General features: G+C 38.4%; 1 protein-coding gene across 1 annotated transcript; it reads left to right on the forward strand.

The window, feature by feature from the left end:
* Nucleotides 1-7,276: 7,276 nt before the first annotated feature.
* them4 (thioesterase superfamily member 4) lies at nucleotides 7,277-11,741 on the forward strand. The gene is made up of 6 exons (XM_026184088.1): nucleotides 7,277-7,711; nucleotides 9,419-9,611; nucleotides 9,721-9,883; nucleotides 10,116-10,226; nucleotides 10,736-10,860; nucleotides 10,989-11,741. The coding sequence occupies exons 1-6, from the start codon at nucleotides 7,598-7,600 to the stop codon at nucleotides 11,030-11,032; spliced, it is 750 nt and encodes a 249-aa protein (XP_026039873.1). The 5' UTR covers nucleotides 7,277-7,597; the 3' UTR covers nucleotides 11,033-11,741.
* Nucleotides 11,742-16,175: the final 4,434 nt, after the last annotated feature.

Genomic DNA, 16,175 nt, shown 5'->3' on the forward strand with positions numbered 1-16,175 from the left:
TTGTCCCGGCAGGAAGCAAAATGTTCCTGTGAATTTCTGGTTGATTGTTTGGTTTTGTTTAGCGCTAGCTTGATTTTATCAGTGAGCTTTGGCTTGTGTTCTTTCTCGTAAGCGAGAGAGGGATAGTTTTATGCTTGGACATGTCTGCAACGGGCCCTAGTTTGTGTTATTTTAGTAGTATTTTGTTGGTTATGTCTGTTTTCGTTTTTGTTACAGTGCACTGGAGAAAAAACATCTGAGAGGTGTGATCCACCGGTGGTGATATGTTGATATTTTGTGAGTTCATGATTTAACAATCAGCTCTTTAAACAAGGCCTGAAAGATTGAAATTTAAAGCGCTATGAAATATTCTTACAAAAACAGTTGCAAAGTGTGCTTCTCCATGATTGTAATTGGCTTGGGAGAAATTCACTTATAGGGAACACTGAGAAGTTCTGAGTCTAAAAGGATTGCACCGAGTCAATCCGGCCAAAAAAAAAAACAACAAGGAATTGTTTTCCTTTAAAATGATGACGTCATCTTGCTGGTGATGGAGGCTTGAATAGGTTGCGCGTGAGACTCCATTATCAGCAACATCTGGTATGAATGTGTATGGAGGTATGCATGTGAATGGACTGTGATGGACTGACGACTAAAAGTTTTGACTGACTTGATACTGAGACAAGGACTGCACCCACTTTAGGATTAGTAAATGCCAATAAACAATTCATAAACAATTCACCCAGGCGACAAGAGAAGGGTGGATGCTTCGCTTTGTTTTGTTTTGTTTTTTCAGGAGCAGGAGGATAAGAGAGACTGGAGGAGGAGACTCTAGCTTCACATAAGTATGAACTGCAGACTTAACACTGTGGTTGCTGATTTTGAGTTACTGATGTTTGCATTAAGAAAACTGTGCTATATTAGCTGTGTTTTGATTAAGGTATCATGTTATATTATTGGAAATGCCAAATGCTACAGTGGAGATAACTATTGATATCACTCATGACTGGAACATGTTATTATTAACCATAGCAGGCCACTGTAAAAAGTCAATTAAATTTTATAGAGGAAAATCGCCAAAATTGAACAATACCTATGAATGACTGGCCACATTCAGAATAGAGATATGCAATAATAAACATTGGTCCACGTGATTTAGGTTCTCACTTGAAATAGTAAGTTATTAAATATAGAATATAATCGACAGGGACATTTGATAGGATGTGGTACTGCAAAAGAACAAGAGCAAAGTAAATAAAGAAATATTGTGTTTAGTTTGGATAAATTCAAATTAAAATGTACCATTACACTCAGAGGATCAATATGAAATAAAACATATGCAAAATTTGTAGGAAGTACATGACTGATAACTGTTCTGTCCTGAGCGTTTGTTTCTAGAGCACCCACTTGACCACACCAACAGTTTCTCGCCACCGAGGAGGGGTACTTGCAAAAAAAAGAATAAAATAAAAATCTGAGTTTAACAAAACATTTTAAATGTAAATATCAAGCTTACCTTTCTTTTTCCATGAAATATGCTTGTGGGCACGCCAGCCATTTTGAAAAGGTGGGCAAAACAATTGGCAAGGCCACACCCCCACACATGTGATATAATTTTAAAGGTACTGTTGCCCTCTCTAAGAAACATCAGGACTTAGAGGAGTGGCAAGTAGAGTATGCGAGCTACAAGCAAAAACTAAAATGTGTACTACAGTGTGCAAAAAATGAAATACTGGGTCATCAGGGGGACATGAGGGACATTTATAAAACTAAAAGTCCCACTAACCTTAAAGTGCACTTGAAAAGCTCACACAAGAAGGTTAACCTAGCTTACCTAGAAGACCTCATCAGGGGGAGCACACCTCCTTGAAGAGCTCACCCACTCAACCCGCATCCCCAGAAAACAGCTAACCCCAGATAAGGCAGCGTGATGTATCCCGAGACAACAGGACTGGGACATCTAAATAAAGGTGTGAAACAATCGCCTTCAAAAGATTATCAATTCACTTGAACCAAAATTAGGACCACACGGTGCGGCAAGAGTTAATAGTTATTAGTCTCAACACCCAAGGATAACCAGAGGAGCATGACTGATATGATGGAACTGGGATTTTGTTACACTTAATTTTTGCAAAACACAAATAAAACTAAATTGAAACTAAGGATTTTCAGAAAATAAAAACTACACTAAGCTAGAAAAGAATTGGTAAAAACTAATTACAACTGGTAAAAATTGAAAATCTGGAGTCGAAACTAAATAAAAATAACAACTAATGGAAATGGCGAAACGTTTAAAACCCTGGTGCAGAGATTGGCAAATCTGACCAGGAAACGTTATAAAATGGATTGTCAGGATAGTCAGCGTTAAAGCCACTTTTGACAGTCCATACTAGGATGGCATTGGACATCTTCGGGGCAGAAAAGGGTTGGTGTGACCAAGGTGTGGTTTGGCTTGTCGTATGTATATTTGAGATCATATGGCTCTGGATGGACCGGTTACCAGGGCATGGAAGGAGGACAGACTCATTAAAGGAGGAGAAGGAACTTGCTGGGATTGGAGATCCTCTGGGTGAGTGGTTGATTAAAAGTATGCATAAAATAGAAGTTATCTGTTGTTATTGATTGGTAATAGATTGATAATTGGCCACATTTACAGCTGTATTGACTTGTTGTGGACGTAGTCGACTTCAGGTTTAAACACTCTAATTAACAGGGTGAAAATAGTGACATTAAAGGAAGAGTATGCAGCACCACCCTGTCAGACGCCAGTGATGGTTTTCATTGCAGGTGTAACCATGATCGTTTTTATACATATTGCAACTTGTTGCTCATTGTAGAGTTGTGCTCAAGTTAATAAGGGTTAAAAGCTACAGTCAGCGCGAATGTCTGACTGATCTATTGAGGGAAAAGGCTTCGAGCATAGAAGGCCGCACGCGCTTACAAAACACTGATATCATGTTATTCTTTGTGATCTTTTCTTAAATTATGTCTTTAAGTTTAGTTTAAATAGTGGCAGTTAATTAAACGAGATTTATTAAAATATTAAATACCTGAGTCAGAACGTTACACGCGGATCACCTTAAGAGTCTGGGAAAGTTTGTAGCTGCCTAACTTTTTTGAATGTTCTAGCTCCGTTGATTTGACACATTGGAATGTGTCAAAAAAGGGGGGGAAGGTTGAGCTTTAACATCAAACCAGGATTATTTGAACATTTTATAACTTCATTTGTGTCTTTAATAATTTAGGAATGGTAAAGCTTAAGCTAATAGCGGTCCGAGAAGACGGACCTTTTAGAGAATCAGTGAAAAAGCATAAACTATCACTTTCATGTTTAATCATTACTCATTGAAATGAACTGAATAGCGTTTAGAAGATTTGTTAATTTTTTGTCTTTTGTTAAAAAGAGGGGTTTCAATAATTTTCAGACACACCTTGCAAATGTGCTTATAACGAGTTGGCACTCGGCCTTTTGAAGGTCAGAAGCTTCGTTCGGCGTGACTGTCCGGACTGATAAAGTGTAAGAAATGCCTTGAGTGCGGAGGGCGAAATGCAAACATGCTTACACACACATAGATTATGATTAGAATAGGTCCTGAACATAATATTTTAAACCAAATTTGAATCATTAGAACAACAATGGATAACAATATTAGATTATCAAGGATAGGGAGAGAGGTGTTTTGGCTTTCTGTCTCTTGCAGAGAAAGGAACAGACACCAGACGGGGACACGGAGATGTGAGGACCCTTCACAGCAGAGACAGATGTAGGGACTGCCGAGACAGCAACTGGGGTCAAGTGTCATGACGTTTGGGCTCCTGGAGAAGATGGATCCCACAAATACAGCAATAACCATGAAGGGGTTGGCGAAAACCAGGAACACCAGACCAACGAGGTTCGAGAGGCTCTTGGCAAAAAGGGGGACACGGCGGTGACCCCAAAACACACAGATCCTTGTTTGAAATCGCAATAATCCCCAGAACTGTGCAATGACTAAAGGGTGGTCTAACCCCGGAGGACGAAGAAAGAAGCTGAGAATCACCCAACTGGAAGACACTGGTAGCTGCAGCAATAAAAATAAAGGTTAAAAGCTCCTTAGACAGAGGTTCTAGTCTAAGTACATTTGAAAGGTATAAGGGGGCATTAAAATGGGAGTGGAAAACTGGAGCACCAAAATAAAGCTGTGGGAAAATTGGGAATGATGGGAGTGTCATCTGTAACTGCTGTTATGGTTGTAAATCTAACTTTGCTTGCATCTGAACTGCGTGAACACAGAGGTCATCCCCCATATGGTCCACCCGTTAAAGGGGGACAGAGGGCCTCAGGATCAAGAAAACCTGGACCTTGCAACGCTGAAGTGCTTGTTATTAGTGATCTCTTTAATGAGAGATCAAAAGAGGGTATTGTGATATTATTCTGTTATTATATGTTACCTTATATATGTAATCAAAGTAGTTGAATTAGAATACTGCTGTAGATCATATTATACCCTTTAAAATAGAGTGTGTGATCTGTATGTAGTGTAGTTCTCATTATACTTTTGAGTTAACAGAACATATTCACATATAAATGTGCACCACTCTGTATCCTTGATCTGCTGGGAATGTGTTACACTGTTTTCTTGACATGCTTAATTGTTGAATCATGAAGAGAAGGTTGTAAGCAGGAGACTCTGTGTCTAAAGACAGGGGAGATAGACAGACCACATTCCACACCCCCACCTTACAGAAAGCAGAGAAACAACTGCCGAGGTCATAACTTAGGCGCTGTAACAGAGAAAAAATGTGATGTTTTGGCTTTTACGACTAGCTGGGGGCCACTAGAGACTATAAAAAGCTGAGCAACCCGTCACCATTTTGAGACATGTGCCTGACCCTCTGGTAGCATCTCTCCCGTCCGGACGTTGTAATGCTCTTATTGTTGAATTGTATGCAAATAAATGATTGTTGATTGAGCATTGATACACCGAGTATTGTCCCTCCTTCAGCCCAAAGATTCAAAGAACTGCGTGTTTTCAACAGTTTAAATACGAAAATCAAAAATTTCAGCCAATCAGTTCATATTGTCTGTCCTTTCCACTGCATAGGTATAAAAATGGTCAGTCCTGATAAGCAGTGTATTTGACAAAGATGCCAAATGAGGTTTCTCACCTCTGTGAACAGAGACTCTCTACATTTTGGACAGGTGAACATTTTACTTGCATCCTTTAATCTGTGCAATCAGCTCCAGTACTTTGGTTTTCCTTTGGGTGGACAGCGGCAGGTCATAGACAAACTCAAAGAAGGTGAAGACGGAGCCAAGTGGTGCTGGATAGGACAAGTTACATACCCAGTACAGTTTGAAAAGCTTATCCACAGCACACGTCAGGCCATCATTCAGAGAAATGGTTACTCTGTCATTCTTAGCAACAATGATGTACTGCCTGGTTGCCCTCTTTAGATCACCGATGCATATCAGCTGGGGTTGGTGTGTTGTGGATGATGCTTCAGGATCACTGCAAAGCGATGCAATACTTGTTCCAGGCTTGGAGATGGGGAAGATAAAGATAGATTTTTAGAGAAGTATTCAGTGAGGTGTAGACAAATGCTTTCCTCAGGTAAACCGTAAGAACTTTACTGAATACATACCAGTGCAAAAAAAGGCTGCAACGACTGGCACCAACTGGTGGGAGTAGGTAGGTGTGTTAACACACGGCGGGGGGGGGGGTTCTTGTTTCCAGGGCAGCAACTGATTTGAGCTTCGGAATGATACTGGCTTCCCATTTTCGCAAAAAGAGGTCCACCTTTCCTCCTGTAAGATTGCCAAACTCCAAGTCCAGCTTATGGAAATAAAAGAAGTGTTTAAGTTTAAAATGAAGCATTAAATACATTAAATCAAAAGTACATTCTGTCCATTTGGTAGCTGTATGGCTAAAATCAAACTTTACAGTATCACATTTCTGTTACCCATTCCACATCAAGCTTACCTACACAGTGAAACATAACAATTTACTTGGAGTGGTATTTGAACACAAGTCCATTATTCCTTAATTTTAGCTATGATTTGGGTTCCATCAGACCCTGAGAAAAAATTAGGACTTTTTAGTTGATGTGATATTGTTTTACCTTTACCTTTGCGTTCATGCAGTTCCCTTTACCGGCTTCAGCTAATCTCCAACATGCTGGGATTTTCCCACACAAACTATTTCCAGTGTTTACAGAGAATAGTCTTAAGAAGAGAAAAGATTAGCCCTTTATTGTCACTGTACACGTACATCAAAATATCACGCAAGCAGCAGTTCTCTGAGTGAAAATGTCTTGTTTATGCCAGAGGTCAGAGCAGACTGACCAGGCTGCTTGACCATACTGGGCTTCACAACCCTCAGCTAAGAACAGGACACCGAGGCTACAATTTGAACCAAAAATAGAACGATAAAAGACCTGGTAAATGGTGCTTGGTGTGATGAGTCTTGATGTCTGCTGTAGCATTTCAATGATGTGGTCAGAATTTGGTGTTAACTACATGAAAGTTTGGATCAATGAAAGCATGGATTCAAACTGCCTTGTGTCAATGCTTCGGATTGGCGATTGTGGTGAAATGTTTATTGGGATACTTTCTTGTCCCATTTTGGGTGCCTTAATACCATCTCTTTGTGACTAAAGTGTAACCATCTTCTGAAGGCTGCTTCCAGCAGCATAATGCACTATGTCACAAAGTTCAAGTCATCTTTGTACTCAAATGGCCTCCACAGACACCGGAGATCAATCCAATAAAGCACCTTTGGGATGTGGTAGGACAGTAACAGTTGCGGATAGTAAACTATTATCTATTATCTTGTCTCTTACGTTTAGATTTTTATTTGCACATTACTTTTTAAAATTGCGTTGCATTAGCTAAGTTAACAATATAGATTAAAAACTTTATATGTGCTATACCAGAAATAAGTTCCAAATATTGCAATATGCGTAAGTAAAGAAAGTTATATTTCTAATAAAATAAATGTTACGTACTTTAATCTCTAAGCTTTATGAGTAAAAAAGCTACAGAAAAATAATAATATATAATAATAACTCTATTAATTTTTTTATTGTCTAATCCCCATGTGATCTAAGTCTCTCTTATAAAACTATTTACTTGTTTTCTACAAATGTATAAAGTTTTTTTTTTTTTTTTAACTTAATCACTATTAAACTTAAACTTAATCAACCATTAAAATCTGTCTTTTTGTCTCGGAAAAGTTAGAAAAAATAATGGTGGTTACCACGGGAACAGAAAAAAAGTTCTATTTGACACCCAATCATATTGGAATCTGTACGGCACGTGACTGTACCCAAACGACGCAACGGCAGAACTCCCTCACGCCGGAAGTTTACAGCCTGATCTTGACAAATGAAAGTCACCGGTAAAATAATAGCAGTGACACCCGCCATAGGACGTATTCCTATTCTGTGGAACATAAACACGAGTCAAAGATGGTTAAGTCACTTTTATTTTAAAACAGACCAGTGTTTACTGCAGCGACCGTAGTGTGTTTGGGCGCTAACTGACGAAAGCATTTGCCAGCTAACTCTCAACGACCAGTTACAGGATCATTTATCTACCTCAGAATATAGAAGATATCACCGCGGGGACAGTTTACAGATGGCAAGGAGACTGGGTCGAATACTCAGGGGCTTTCAGAGCCTCGGTTCACTCGCATTCATGAAGTCTGAACTCAGCAACCTCCCTGCCAGCGTTTCATTGAAGAGTATGGTGGTAGGTAGATCTGTGAGCCGTATTTTATGAAATACTTTTTCATGCTGTATGTGAGTTGTTTGCCGTGTCATGTTCTCCTCACTCCTGCCAGATGTTTCTCCAGTGTTGTGACTGTACAGCTAAAAAACCAAAACAAAACACATGGCCAGCGTGAGAGTTTGTTAGCTTGTCGCAAAAACAACAACAACAAACGAACACATTTATTTAAGATGACTATAACGTAGTGATTACAACTTAAAATAGCAGGCCATGTCACTACAACACGACCACAGAGGTCAACATCATCACAGATAACATAAGAAACACTTTATCGAAGAGTTGGAAAATTATTTTGTTAGCACAATTAAAAATGAAGTTCATTCAGTTCTTTTTCTTTTTGTGTTCTGCTTTGTTTTTGCCCTCCATCTCCCCTATATAACGTTTTAAGAAAAACAATAAAAAGAAAGTGAAAAATGAAGTTCATTATGACAAACATGTAAACAGTAACAAATAATAGTGTTGTAGCTAAATATAATAACATACAATCATGTGAAGAAGGTTTTCCGTACTTCTTCCTGTTAAAAAGTACTACTAAAATCTACGTCCTGACTGTTTCCATAGGAATTAGGTATTCGAGTTTATATGAGTTAGAATTTATAAGATCATAATAATCTCCACATTTACATCAAGAAACTTATCCTGTTCTAACTCTTTACTCTTTGTGCTAACAACTAGTTGGCAATAAGGTCATTTACAATAGCAGAATGTCTCTATGCATGCAAGTGTACATATGCACCTCAAACACACAGGCATACAAACAGAATTAGGAGGGTAAGTATCAGTCAAATTCTCCTAATGGAAGTAAGACAACAGATTTATTCGATTTTAAATTATCAGCAATTCCTAAGATCTTTATAAAGGCAGACGTTTTGGCATTTTGCTGGTTAGGAGTATCCAGTCTTCCCAGGAGTTGACATCACAACAAATTCTCCCCAAGGTCAGATTGTGCAATGCTCAGAGAAATTGCAACATCTCAGACTCTACAGGCTTCAGTTATAATGATAAATATTAAAGTTCATAACAGTGCAGTTAGAAAATGGCAAATAGGGTTTGCTTGGAAGGGCTGCCAAGTGAATGTCTCTTCCTTATAAAAAGAGTTTGGCTGCATGGCTCAGGTTAGCAAAGTACCACCTGAACAAACATATCAGGAAAAATGTCCCTTTGACAGATGAGACCAAAGTGGAGGTGTTTGGTAAAAACGAAACAGAGCATATGAATACAAACACCTCAAACCCACAGTGGTGGAGCGGTGATGATTTGGGCTTGCTTTTCAGCCACAGGAGCTGGGTACCTTGCAGTACCCGTATTAACAATTCAAATGTGAGGACATTTGTCTGACAGCAAAAGTGGAGCTGACATTGAGTCATGCAACAAGACAATGATTTCAAACACAACAACAGTAAATCTACAACAGAATGGCTGAAAAAGAAAAGAATCAAGGTGCTGCATTGGTTTGCCAATATCAAATATAATAAATATAATATCCAATATCAAAATATAGCTATTTTAATACTTTTCGCTCATTTGGAAAATGTTTTCATGACCCCCGTTGACTTAATAGAACCACAAATATTAAAGCAGCATCCATATGGTATCTATATGAGACATCCACACTTTGTCATTACCCTTTCGCTACTAACAGACATTGTAATTCATTTCTCTGTTTAGCGAGCGCTTCCATCACTCTTTTCATCCAACCCCCGGGACTTCAGTCTTCCTAACTCCTCATGGGGCACAGAAATGAGGCAGCTGTATGAACATTATAACAGCCAATGTGAGGCAGTGACAGATGGAGGAGAGGAACAGGGTGGACTATGGAACAGACTGCCAAGCTACAATCGTTCTCTGAAGTATGCTGCAGGTAAATATACAGACCCAAAAGTTGACCTGAAATAAGAACAAGAGAATTTCCAAAAGCTCCAAAAGCTTAACGTGGCTGCTGAATGTTCACTTGTGTTCTTTCCCATCAGGTGGAGTATACCTTAGCAAAATAATCCAGGCAAAAGCTCGTCTTTTCACCCGCAACATCAGAGACCCGGGGGCAGCATTTGAGTACGTTATCTTTGCTAACAAAAAGGAGCAAAGGTGTGTGTGCATTTTCCAGGCTGGACACCTTCTGGAGGGACCACCAGGGTGAGATAACACACTCCTGTCCAAGCTTATCGAAGTCTGTGCTTTTCACGTTGTTATACTCCATTCTCTTTGTCATCCTCTCAGCCAGCAGCTTTCCAGTAAACCCAAAGTGGCAGAAATAAATGGGAAAAAATAAAGGAAGACTTGAGAATTTTTAGCTAGACTTAACTCTAAATGTTCCGTCAAATCTCATAAGTTTTACTGTCTCATGTACCAATGTCTGTGCTTCCAGAAATGTCCACGGGGGGGCGATAGCCACTATGATTGATACCGTGACAGGAACTCATGCTTGTGTGCATTCTGGACCTGTTATGACTGCCAACCTCAACATCAACTACCGCAGGTACAAGAACAAAAATCAGCAAATTGTACATGATAAGAATATTTATTGAACATGTAGCACACCTTACAGAAATATGAGGATTAAACTGTTTAGTATATTAAAGGAAAAAAATGTTAGATGTTTTCATGTGTGTTGTCCTGCTTGTTAACATGGAGCATATTTAGCTGCTGGGCAGGGTTTATGGAAGTATCACTGAGGCGGTCATGCAGAAGTCATGAAGGTTTCTCCCTGCTCCAAGTCAGTATAATGAAGATCGACTCTGAATGATGTCACATAGATAATTCATTGTGGAAATTAAATATGCAGCATCGGTGTCACCGAGTCAGCCCAAACGGTTCACTTTCTTTGGTCAAGCACGGACCAACAGACATTTGCTCGGCTGCCCAGTTGTTCTGTTTAACACATAGCAAAATATGAATAATTACACATATAATTAACACAAAGTAACACCTCTTAGTGCACTACTTTGATCATTTACTGTGAGTTTGATCATTTTGTCTTGTTCCAAGTCCCATCCCGCTGGGAAGTACAGTGTTGATCGAATCCTCTCTGGATAAGAAGGAAGGCAGGAAAACGTTAGTTTCGTGTAAAGTGACCAGTGCTGACGGCGCCAGATTGCACACAGAAGCAACAGGTAAAGCAACAGGTTTTCCCCCTCCCACACACACACACACACACACACATACAAAATCTCAGATGGACATGTTACTGTGAAAGCTGCTGGTAAGTGGTACATCTGCTTGTCTGTTTTCTTCTCTGCAGCACTGTTTGTGTCAATCGGCGTCAGCCAACTAATGAAAGGGTGACACGAACACGCCAGCCAGCCATCTATGAAGAAGGAGACTTCAGAAACAGTGTGCATTTTTTTTGTTTTGTCTAAGTGGGCCATTAGTTGTTTTTTTTTAATTAAAAGGATGTACATATTTTATAGGTGATAGAAGGAAACTCTTATATTAAATAAAAAAGTTAACCTTCTATTTATACTACTAATATGTTGCATTTGATCTGATACTTAGCTCTACTTGACTGCTGCTCCTTCATGTTACTAACTCATGAACAAATTTACTGAACTAATTCAGAAGTATTGATGGTATTGATGCAGTATTGATGGTTTTAATTAAGACTGCTGTATTTGAGAACAATGTTATTGATTTAAATGTACTGTTCATTTATTTATCATTTTATTTTCTCCAAAAAAGCCTTTTCTATTGGTATTGCGTTGCTCATGCAGGTGGTGTGTTTGTCAGAGTTAAATAATCTGCATTGAGAAATAAAACGTTTTTTGGGGATACTTTGAAACTGATGATCTTTACATTTGAGTGGATACCGTCAGACTTAATCTTGAAATAATTCTGTGGTAATCTGCTGAACTTAATGATATTCATAGGTTAATACTATTAATAGTAAACACTGTGTAGTAAATGTTGAAAGGTTTAATTAAGGGATACTGAAATATATGTGATACAACATCAGCTTACTACTTTTTGTCAGTAAATCACACAACTGAAGGACGAATGGGTTCCAAATTTATTCTTGAAGTTTTGTGCCCCTTACATCACAAATGTTACACAGTTTTGTTTTTCATGTGTGGGTTGTAAACTGTTACCCCCCGTGTGGTGGTTGTGGTTTTATTTGAATGTGGGGTGTGAATTTGCATGCCATGAGAAATTATGACATACAATGAAGGCACGAGGACTTCAAACCCAAAATCGTCACGACAACTGGCTGTTTTTTACACGAGCTGGTTATTCTCGTTCACTCTGACACTTTGAACGCGTTTCTACATTCAGAAACGGCTGACGGATGCCGCAGTATGCCATAATAAGTAACACAGTCCACATCACAGAGATCAGTGCTGCTCTAGCAGCCACTGCAGACCACAGTTCTACAAAACATGACACCTGAGAGTATGTAGAGTACTGTTTTTGATTAAACCCATACTGTACTGACTATAGGTTGAGGACAACATACCTCCCGAATAGGCTGGCATCTTGTAACTGAGGAGCAATTACAAAATGACTCCAAAACATAAAAATATTATATGTGGGATTAGTTTTTTTTAGGGAGGTAGCAGGTTCACTTTATATATATATATATATATATATATATATATATATATATATATATATATATATATATATATATATAATATCAAATATGTACGATGACTACCTGACCTTTCAGAGCTAAGTTAAAGTCATAATGCACCATGTCCAACCAGCAATATATAAGAGCAAAGCCTTCCTGCTTGTAACTTTACATAGACTTTCAAATGGCTTGCTGAGACCATGACATCAAATGTGAATGTTCATTATGCAGTGCAACCCAATTAAAAAGTATTAGTTTAGCTATATTTTCATTTCAGATTAGTTTTTACCTTATAGTTGTTTTGTCACATTTAAAGTCACATGAAAAACAAAGATTGTATTGGTGTCTGTGTAGCCCTGTTAAAAAGCAGAGTACACCCCATAATTCATCGTCTTGTAGAATCAACTACAATAACCTGAAGTATTTATTCTCTTCTTGCTTTTGTCAGTCTCTCACGTCATGGTGGAGGAATTTTGGCTCACTCTTGTTAACAGTGTTCCTTTAGTTCATTAAGGCTCATTCATGCACACCTCTCTTAAGGTCTCACTACAACATTTCAGTCTTGTTCAAGCCTGGACTTTGACTCGGCTGTTGCAGCACCTTGATTATTTTTCTTTTTTCAGTCATTCTGTTTTGCTGCTGTGGATCTTTCTCCTGTTGCATGATCAAATTCCATCCAAGCGTTAGCTGTTGGACACATTGGGATTGGAATAAGATAACACAAAGATAAGAATCTGGATGGCCCCTATACTCTTTTGCCTGGAAGACTTGCAGTTTAATATTTAACATCTTGATTTCTCAGTCCACAGGCTGATTTTCCACTATCCCACACTCCACCTTAAATGAGCTCAGCCCTGGGGAAGGTACAGATGGTTTTCTTTGCGTGGTACTTGTTTGTCTTTGTCCTGTCTTCCTCCCCTCACCTTCAACCAGTGAAAGATGATGGCTGCTGTCCCTCTCTGAGCCTGGTTCTGCTGGAGGTTTCTTCCTGTTAAAAGGGAGTTTTTCCTTCCCACTGTTGCCAAGTGCCTACTCATAGGGGGGTCATCTGATTGTAGGATCTTTACCTTACAATGTAAAGCGCCCGGAGGTGACTGTTGTTGTGATTTAGTGCTATATAAATAATAATATTAATATAAATGAAATAAAACTGTACATAATTTAATTTTTGTAAGCAATGATAAAGTATGGTTTTCAGAAATGTTCTATATGTGGCTCTATAATATAGTGGTTTGCACATTTGCCAAACAAGCAAAAGATTCCTGGTTTAATCCTGGGAGGAGACTGGGTTGCATCAGAAAGGGCATCAGGTGCAAGAATATGCTGAATGACCCCTTGCGAATTAGAGTGCAGCCTTCCTGGGCTCATGCAGTGATTTCCACTACAGATTTGTGTGTCTATGTGTTTTTAAAATTCAGTGCTGCTCAAGGGTCTGAACATCGCAGTCAGTCTATTAAGAGAGCGTAAAGAGATTTATAAATGTGTGTGTATATATATATATATACACACACACATATATATGAAGAACCACAGGTCATGAAATCTTAAAAATTCTTGGTCATTTAGGAGAATATTTTTAAACCTTTAAACAGAGTGCCTCTGTTGTAAAGAGGTTTTATGCACAACTGCAAAAAGTGACTGTTTAAAGTTAATATGAGAATAATTATTTTCAAGAAATTTTTTTTTCTGTTCTGCTTTTTAGTAGATCCTGTCAAGTAAGTTTTTATGCAGCAGTCAATTAGTGGTTTAAGGTCTACAAGCCATACAGACTTTCAACTGCCTTTAACTTTAGTTCTCACACAGTTTGGTCGAATGTGTGGTTTCTGAGTGTATGGGCTCATCACAGTACAGGCCTGGTGGTCTTTTCAGGGCCCCTCATAGCTTTAACCTCAGTAAAATTGAGATGGAAATGCTACCAAAGTTTTTTAAAACCTTAATGGTGTGTGAGCATCTGTGTGTTTGTGTGTACGTGTGTATGTATGAGTGAGTACAGGACAAGTGAGCACTAGCAGTGTTTTTTTTTCCTTTCCCCTGAAGAGCCATGTGGTCAAGTTGGGTATGAGGAAGCGGGTGGAGGTGTTTCCACTTTCAGTTAAAACCACCTGCAGCATGCTCTGTCCAGTAGCATTTTAGTCTTCAGTGCTTTTTTTTTGAGGGGCCACAGTTTCACAATCCCACGGCCTTGTCATGAAATGTTTTGGTAGCTCTGAAGAGGATTCAGTGTTTTAGTTCTCTAGTTCACAGGTAGATTCTCAAATACTTAGACATTAACACATTTTCTCATAATTTAGTTTCTGTACACCTCCAACAATAGATTTTAGATCAAAGGTCAGTTCAGTTTTTATCTTCAATAAATAAAAAGCATGGCCCTGTTGGGTTGAGATCAGGTCATCAGGATATGGCCACTGAAGAATATCCCACTTCTGTGCTTGGAGAAACTCTTAGGGATGTTTCCTGGAAAAGTCTAATCTGGAAGTGGCTTGCAACTTGTGAAGCTGTTTTTCTTAATTATGGAAAGAATATTTTGATCATCCAGTCTTTCAGGCTTCTTGGTATTACTGAGCTGACAATGCATACCTGCTGTTTGAGAAGGAACCGGAGTTTTGATTTGGACAGCTAAAGATTTTTTTGTTTGTCCTCTTTTACTCGCATGGCATCTCTTTGTTCCAATGAACAGCTATCAAAGCTAACAAAATGACTTCAACACATGGGATCAACTCCAGATCCTGCTGAATCTGTTCATGGAATGACAAGGAACAGGCCTCACCTGGCCATGCAACTGCTGGTCAGTCAATTACCCCGTTGCTTTTGAGGCAAATGGGGGACTGTGTATAAAAATAAACAATTAATTCAAAATTGCAGTTAAACCCCTTCAGTTAAAGTGTGCACATCGATCTAATCTTGATTGTTTGATTCAAAATAATCCCCTGTGGTGGAGCACAGAGGCAAAACTAAAAAAAAGAAAAAGAAAAAAAGAACAGTACAAAATTAAACCAAAAACAAACAAATCAAAATCCAAAACCTTAAGCATGTAAATATGCTTTGTATTGTTCTTTGCTGCAGTTATTAGCAACATTTGAAATGAAAATACTCACTTTCTCACAGGTTAGCTAGCCAACACATCACTTAACTGTTTTTACAGCATGTGTGTTTGTTTGTTAGTTAAAGCGAGCCATGCAGCATTCACTCCCTCACTGCACCTCTGAATTATTTTTTTTTAAGTACTTTTAGCATAAAAGAATCAGAATCAGAGTCAACTTTAAACACAGGAACTTTAACCCTAACAGCCTTTGAGACTTGTAATCTGTAAATGCTGGTAAAAGTGAAAGGACTTGATAAGACCCTGAAGTGATTCTTGGTGATTTAGATGAACTCCAGTGTTTTGAGTGAGTGTTGGATTATGAGGATTATGATTTATTATTGCGAGTTAATTTTTGTAGTAAAATGATTTTAAAATATAGCTGAACAAATGATTAGTAGTTTGACACACAATTATTTATTTATTTATTTTGATAATTAATATTATTAATAATATTAATAATTAGCAGCTCAGTTGTTGTGTACATAGTAGTTCAACTTAGTTGTTAAAGTAGTTAGAACAAATTATAATTGACTGCTCAAAGACATGCTGATCTAAGGACATACTAAGATTTTTTTTATTGACGTTTAAAAACATTGTTGTCGTGAAAGAAATACGTCCTTACGAAGAATGAAAAGTGTCACTATCACGTGGCAAACATTAAATCAAGATAAGATTTTGCAGCCCGGGTTCATATGAGTTGTCTGCTACAGGCTACTTGAGTAAATGCACTCGGTTACAGTCTGTTTCCCTCCTGACATGCATGTGTCTGCACCATGTCT

The sequence above is a fragment of the Astatotilapia calliptera genome, chromosome 11, assembly GCF_900246225.1.
Source record: "Astatotilapia calliptera chromosome 11, fAstCal1.2, whole genome shotgun sequence".
Classification (NCBI taxonomy): Eukaryota; Metazoa; Chordata; class Actinopteri; order Cichliformes; family Cichlidae; genus Astatotilapia; species Astatotilapia calliptera.

Coding starts and splice junctions, on each gene's coding strand:
- them4 (XM_026184088.1), top strand. CDS start 7,598: ATGGCAAGGAGACTGGGTCGAATACTCAGGGGCTTTCAGAGCCTCGGT. Junction 7,712..9,418: donor TTTCATTGAAGAGTATGGTG/GTAGGTAGATCT, acceptor TTCTCTGTTTAG/CGAGCGCTTCCATCACTCTT. Junction 10,227..10,735: donor CTCAACATCAACTACCGCAG/GTACAAGAACAA, acceptor TCTTGTTCCAAG/TCCCATCCCGCTGGGAAGTA.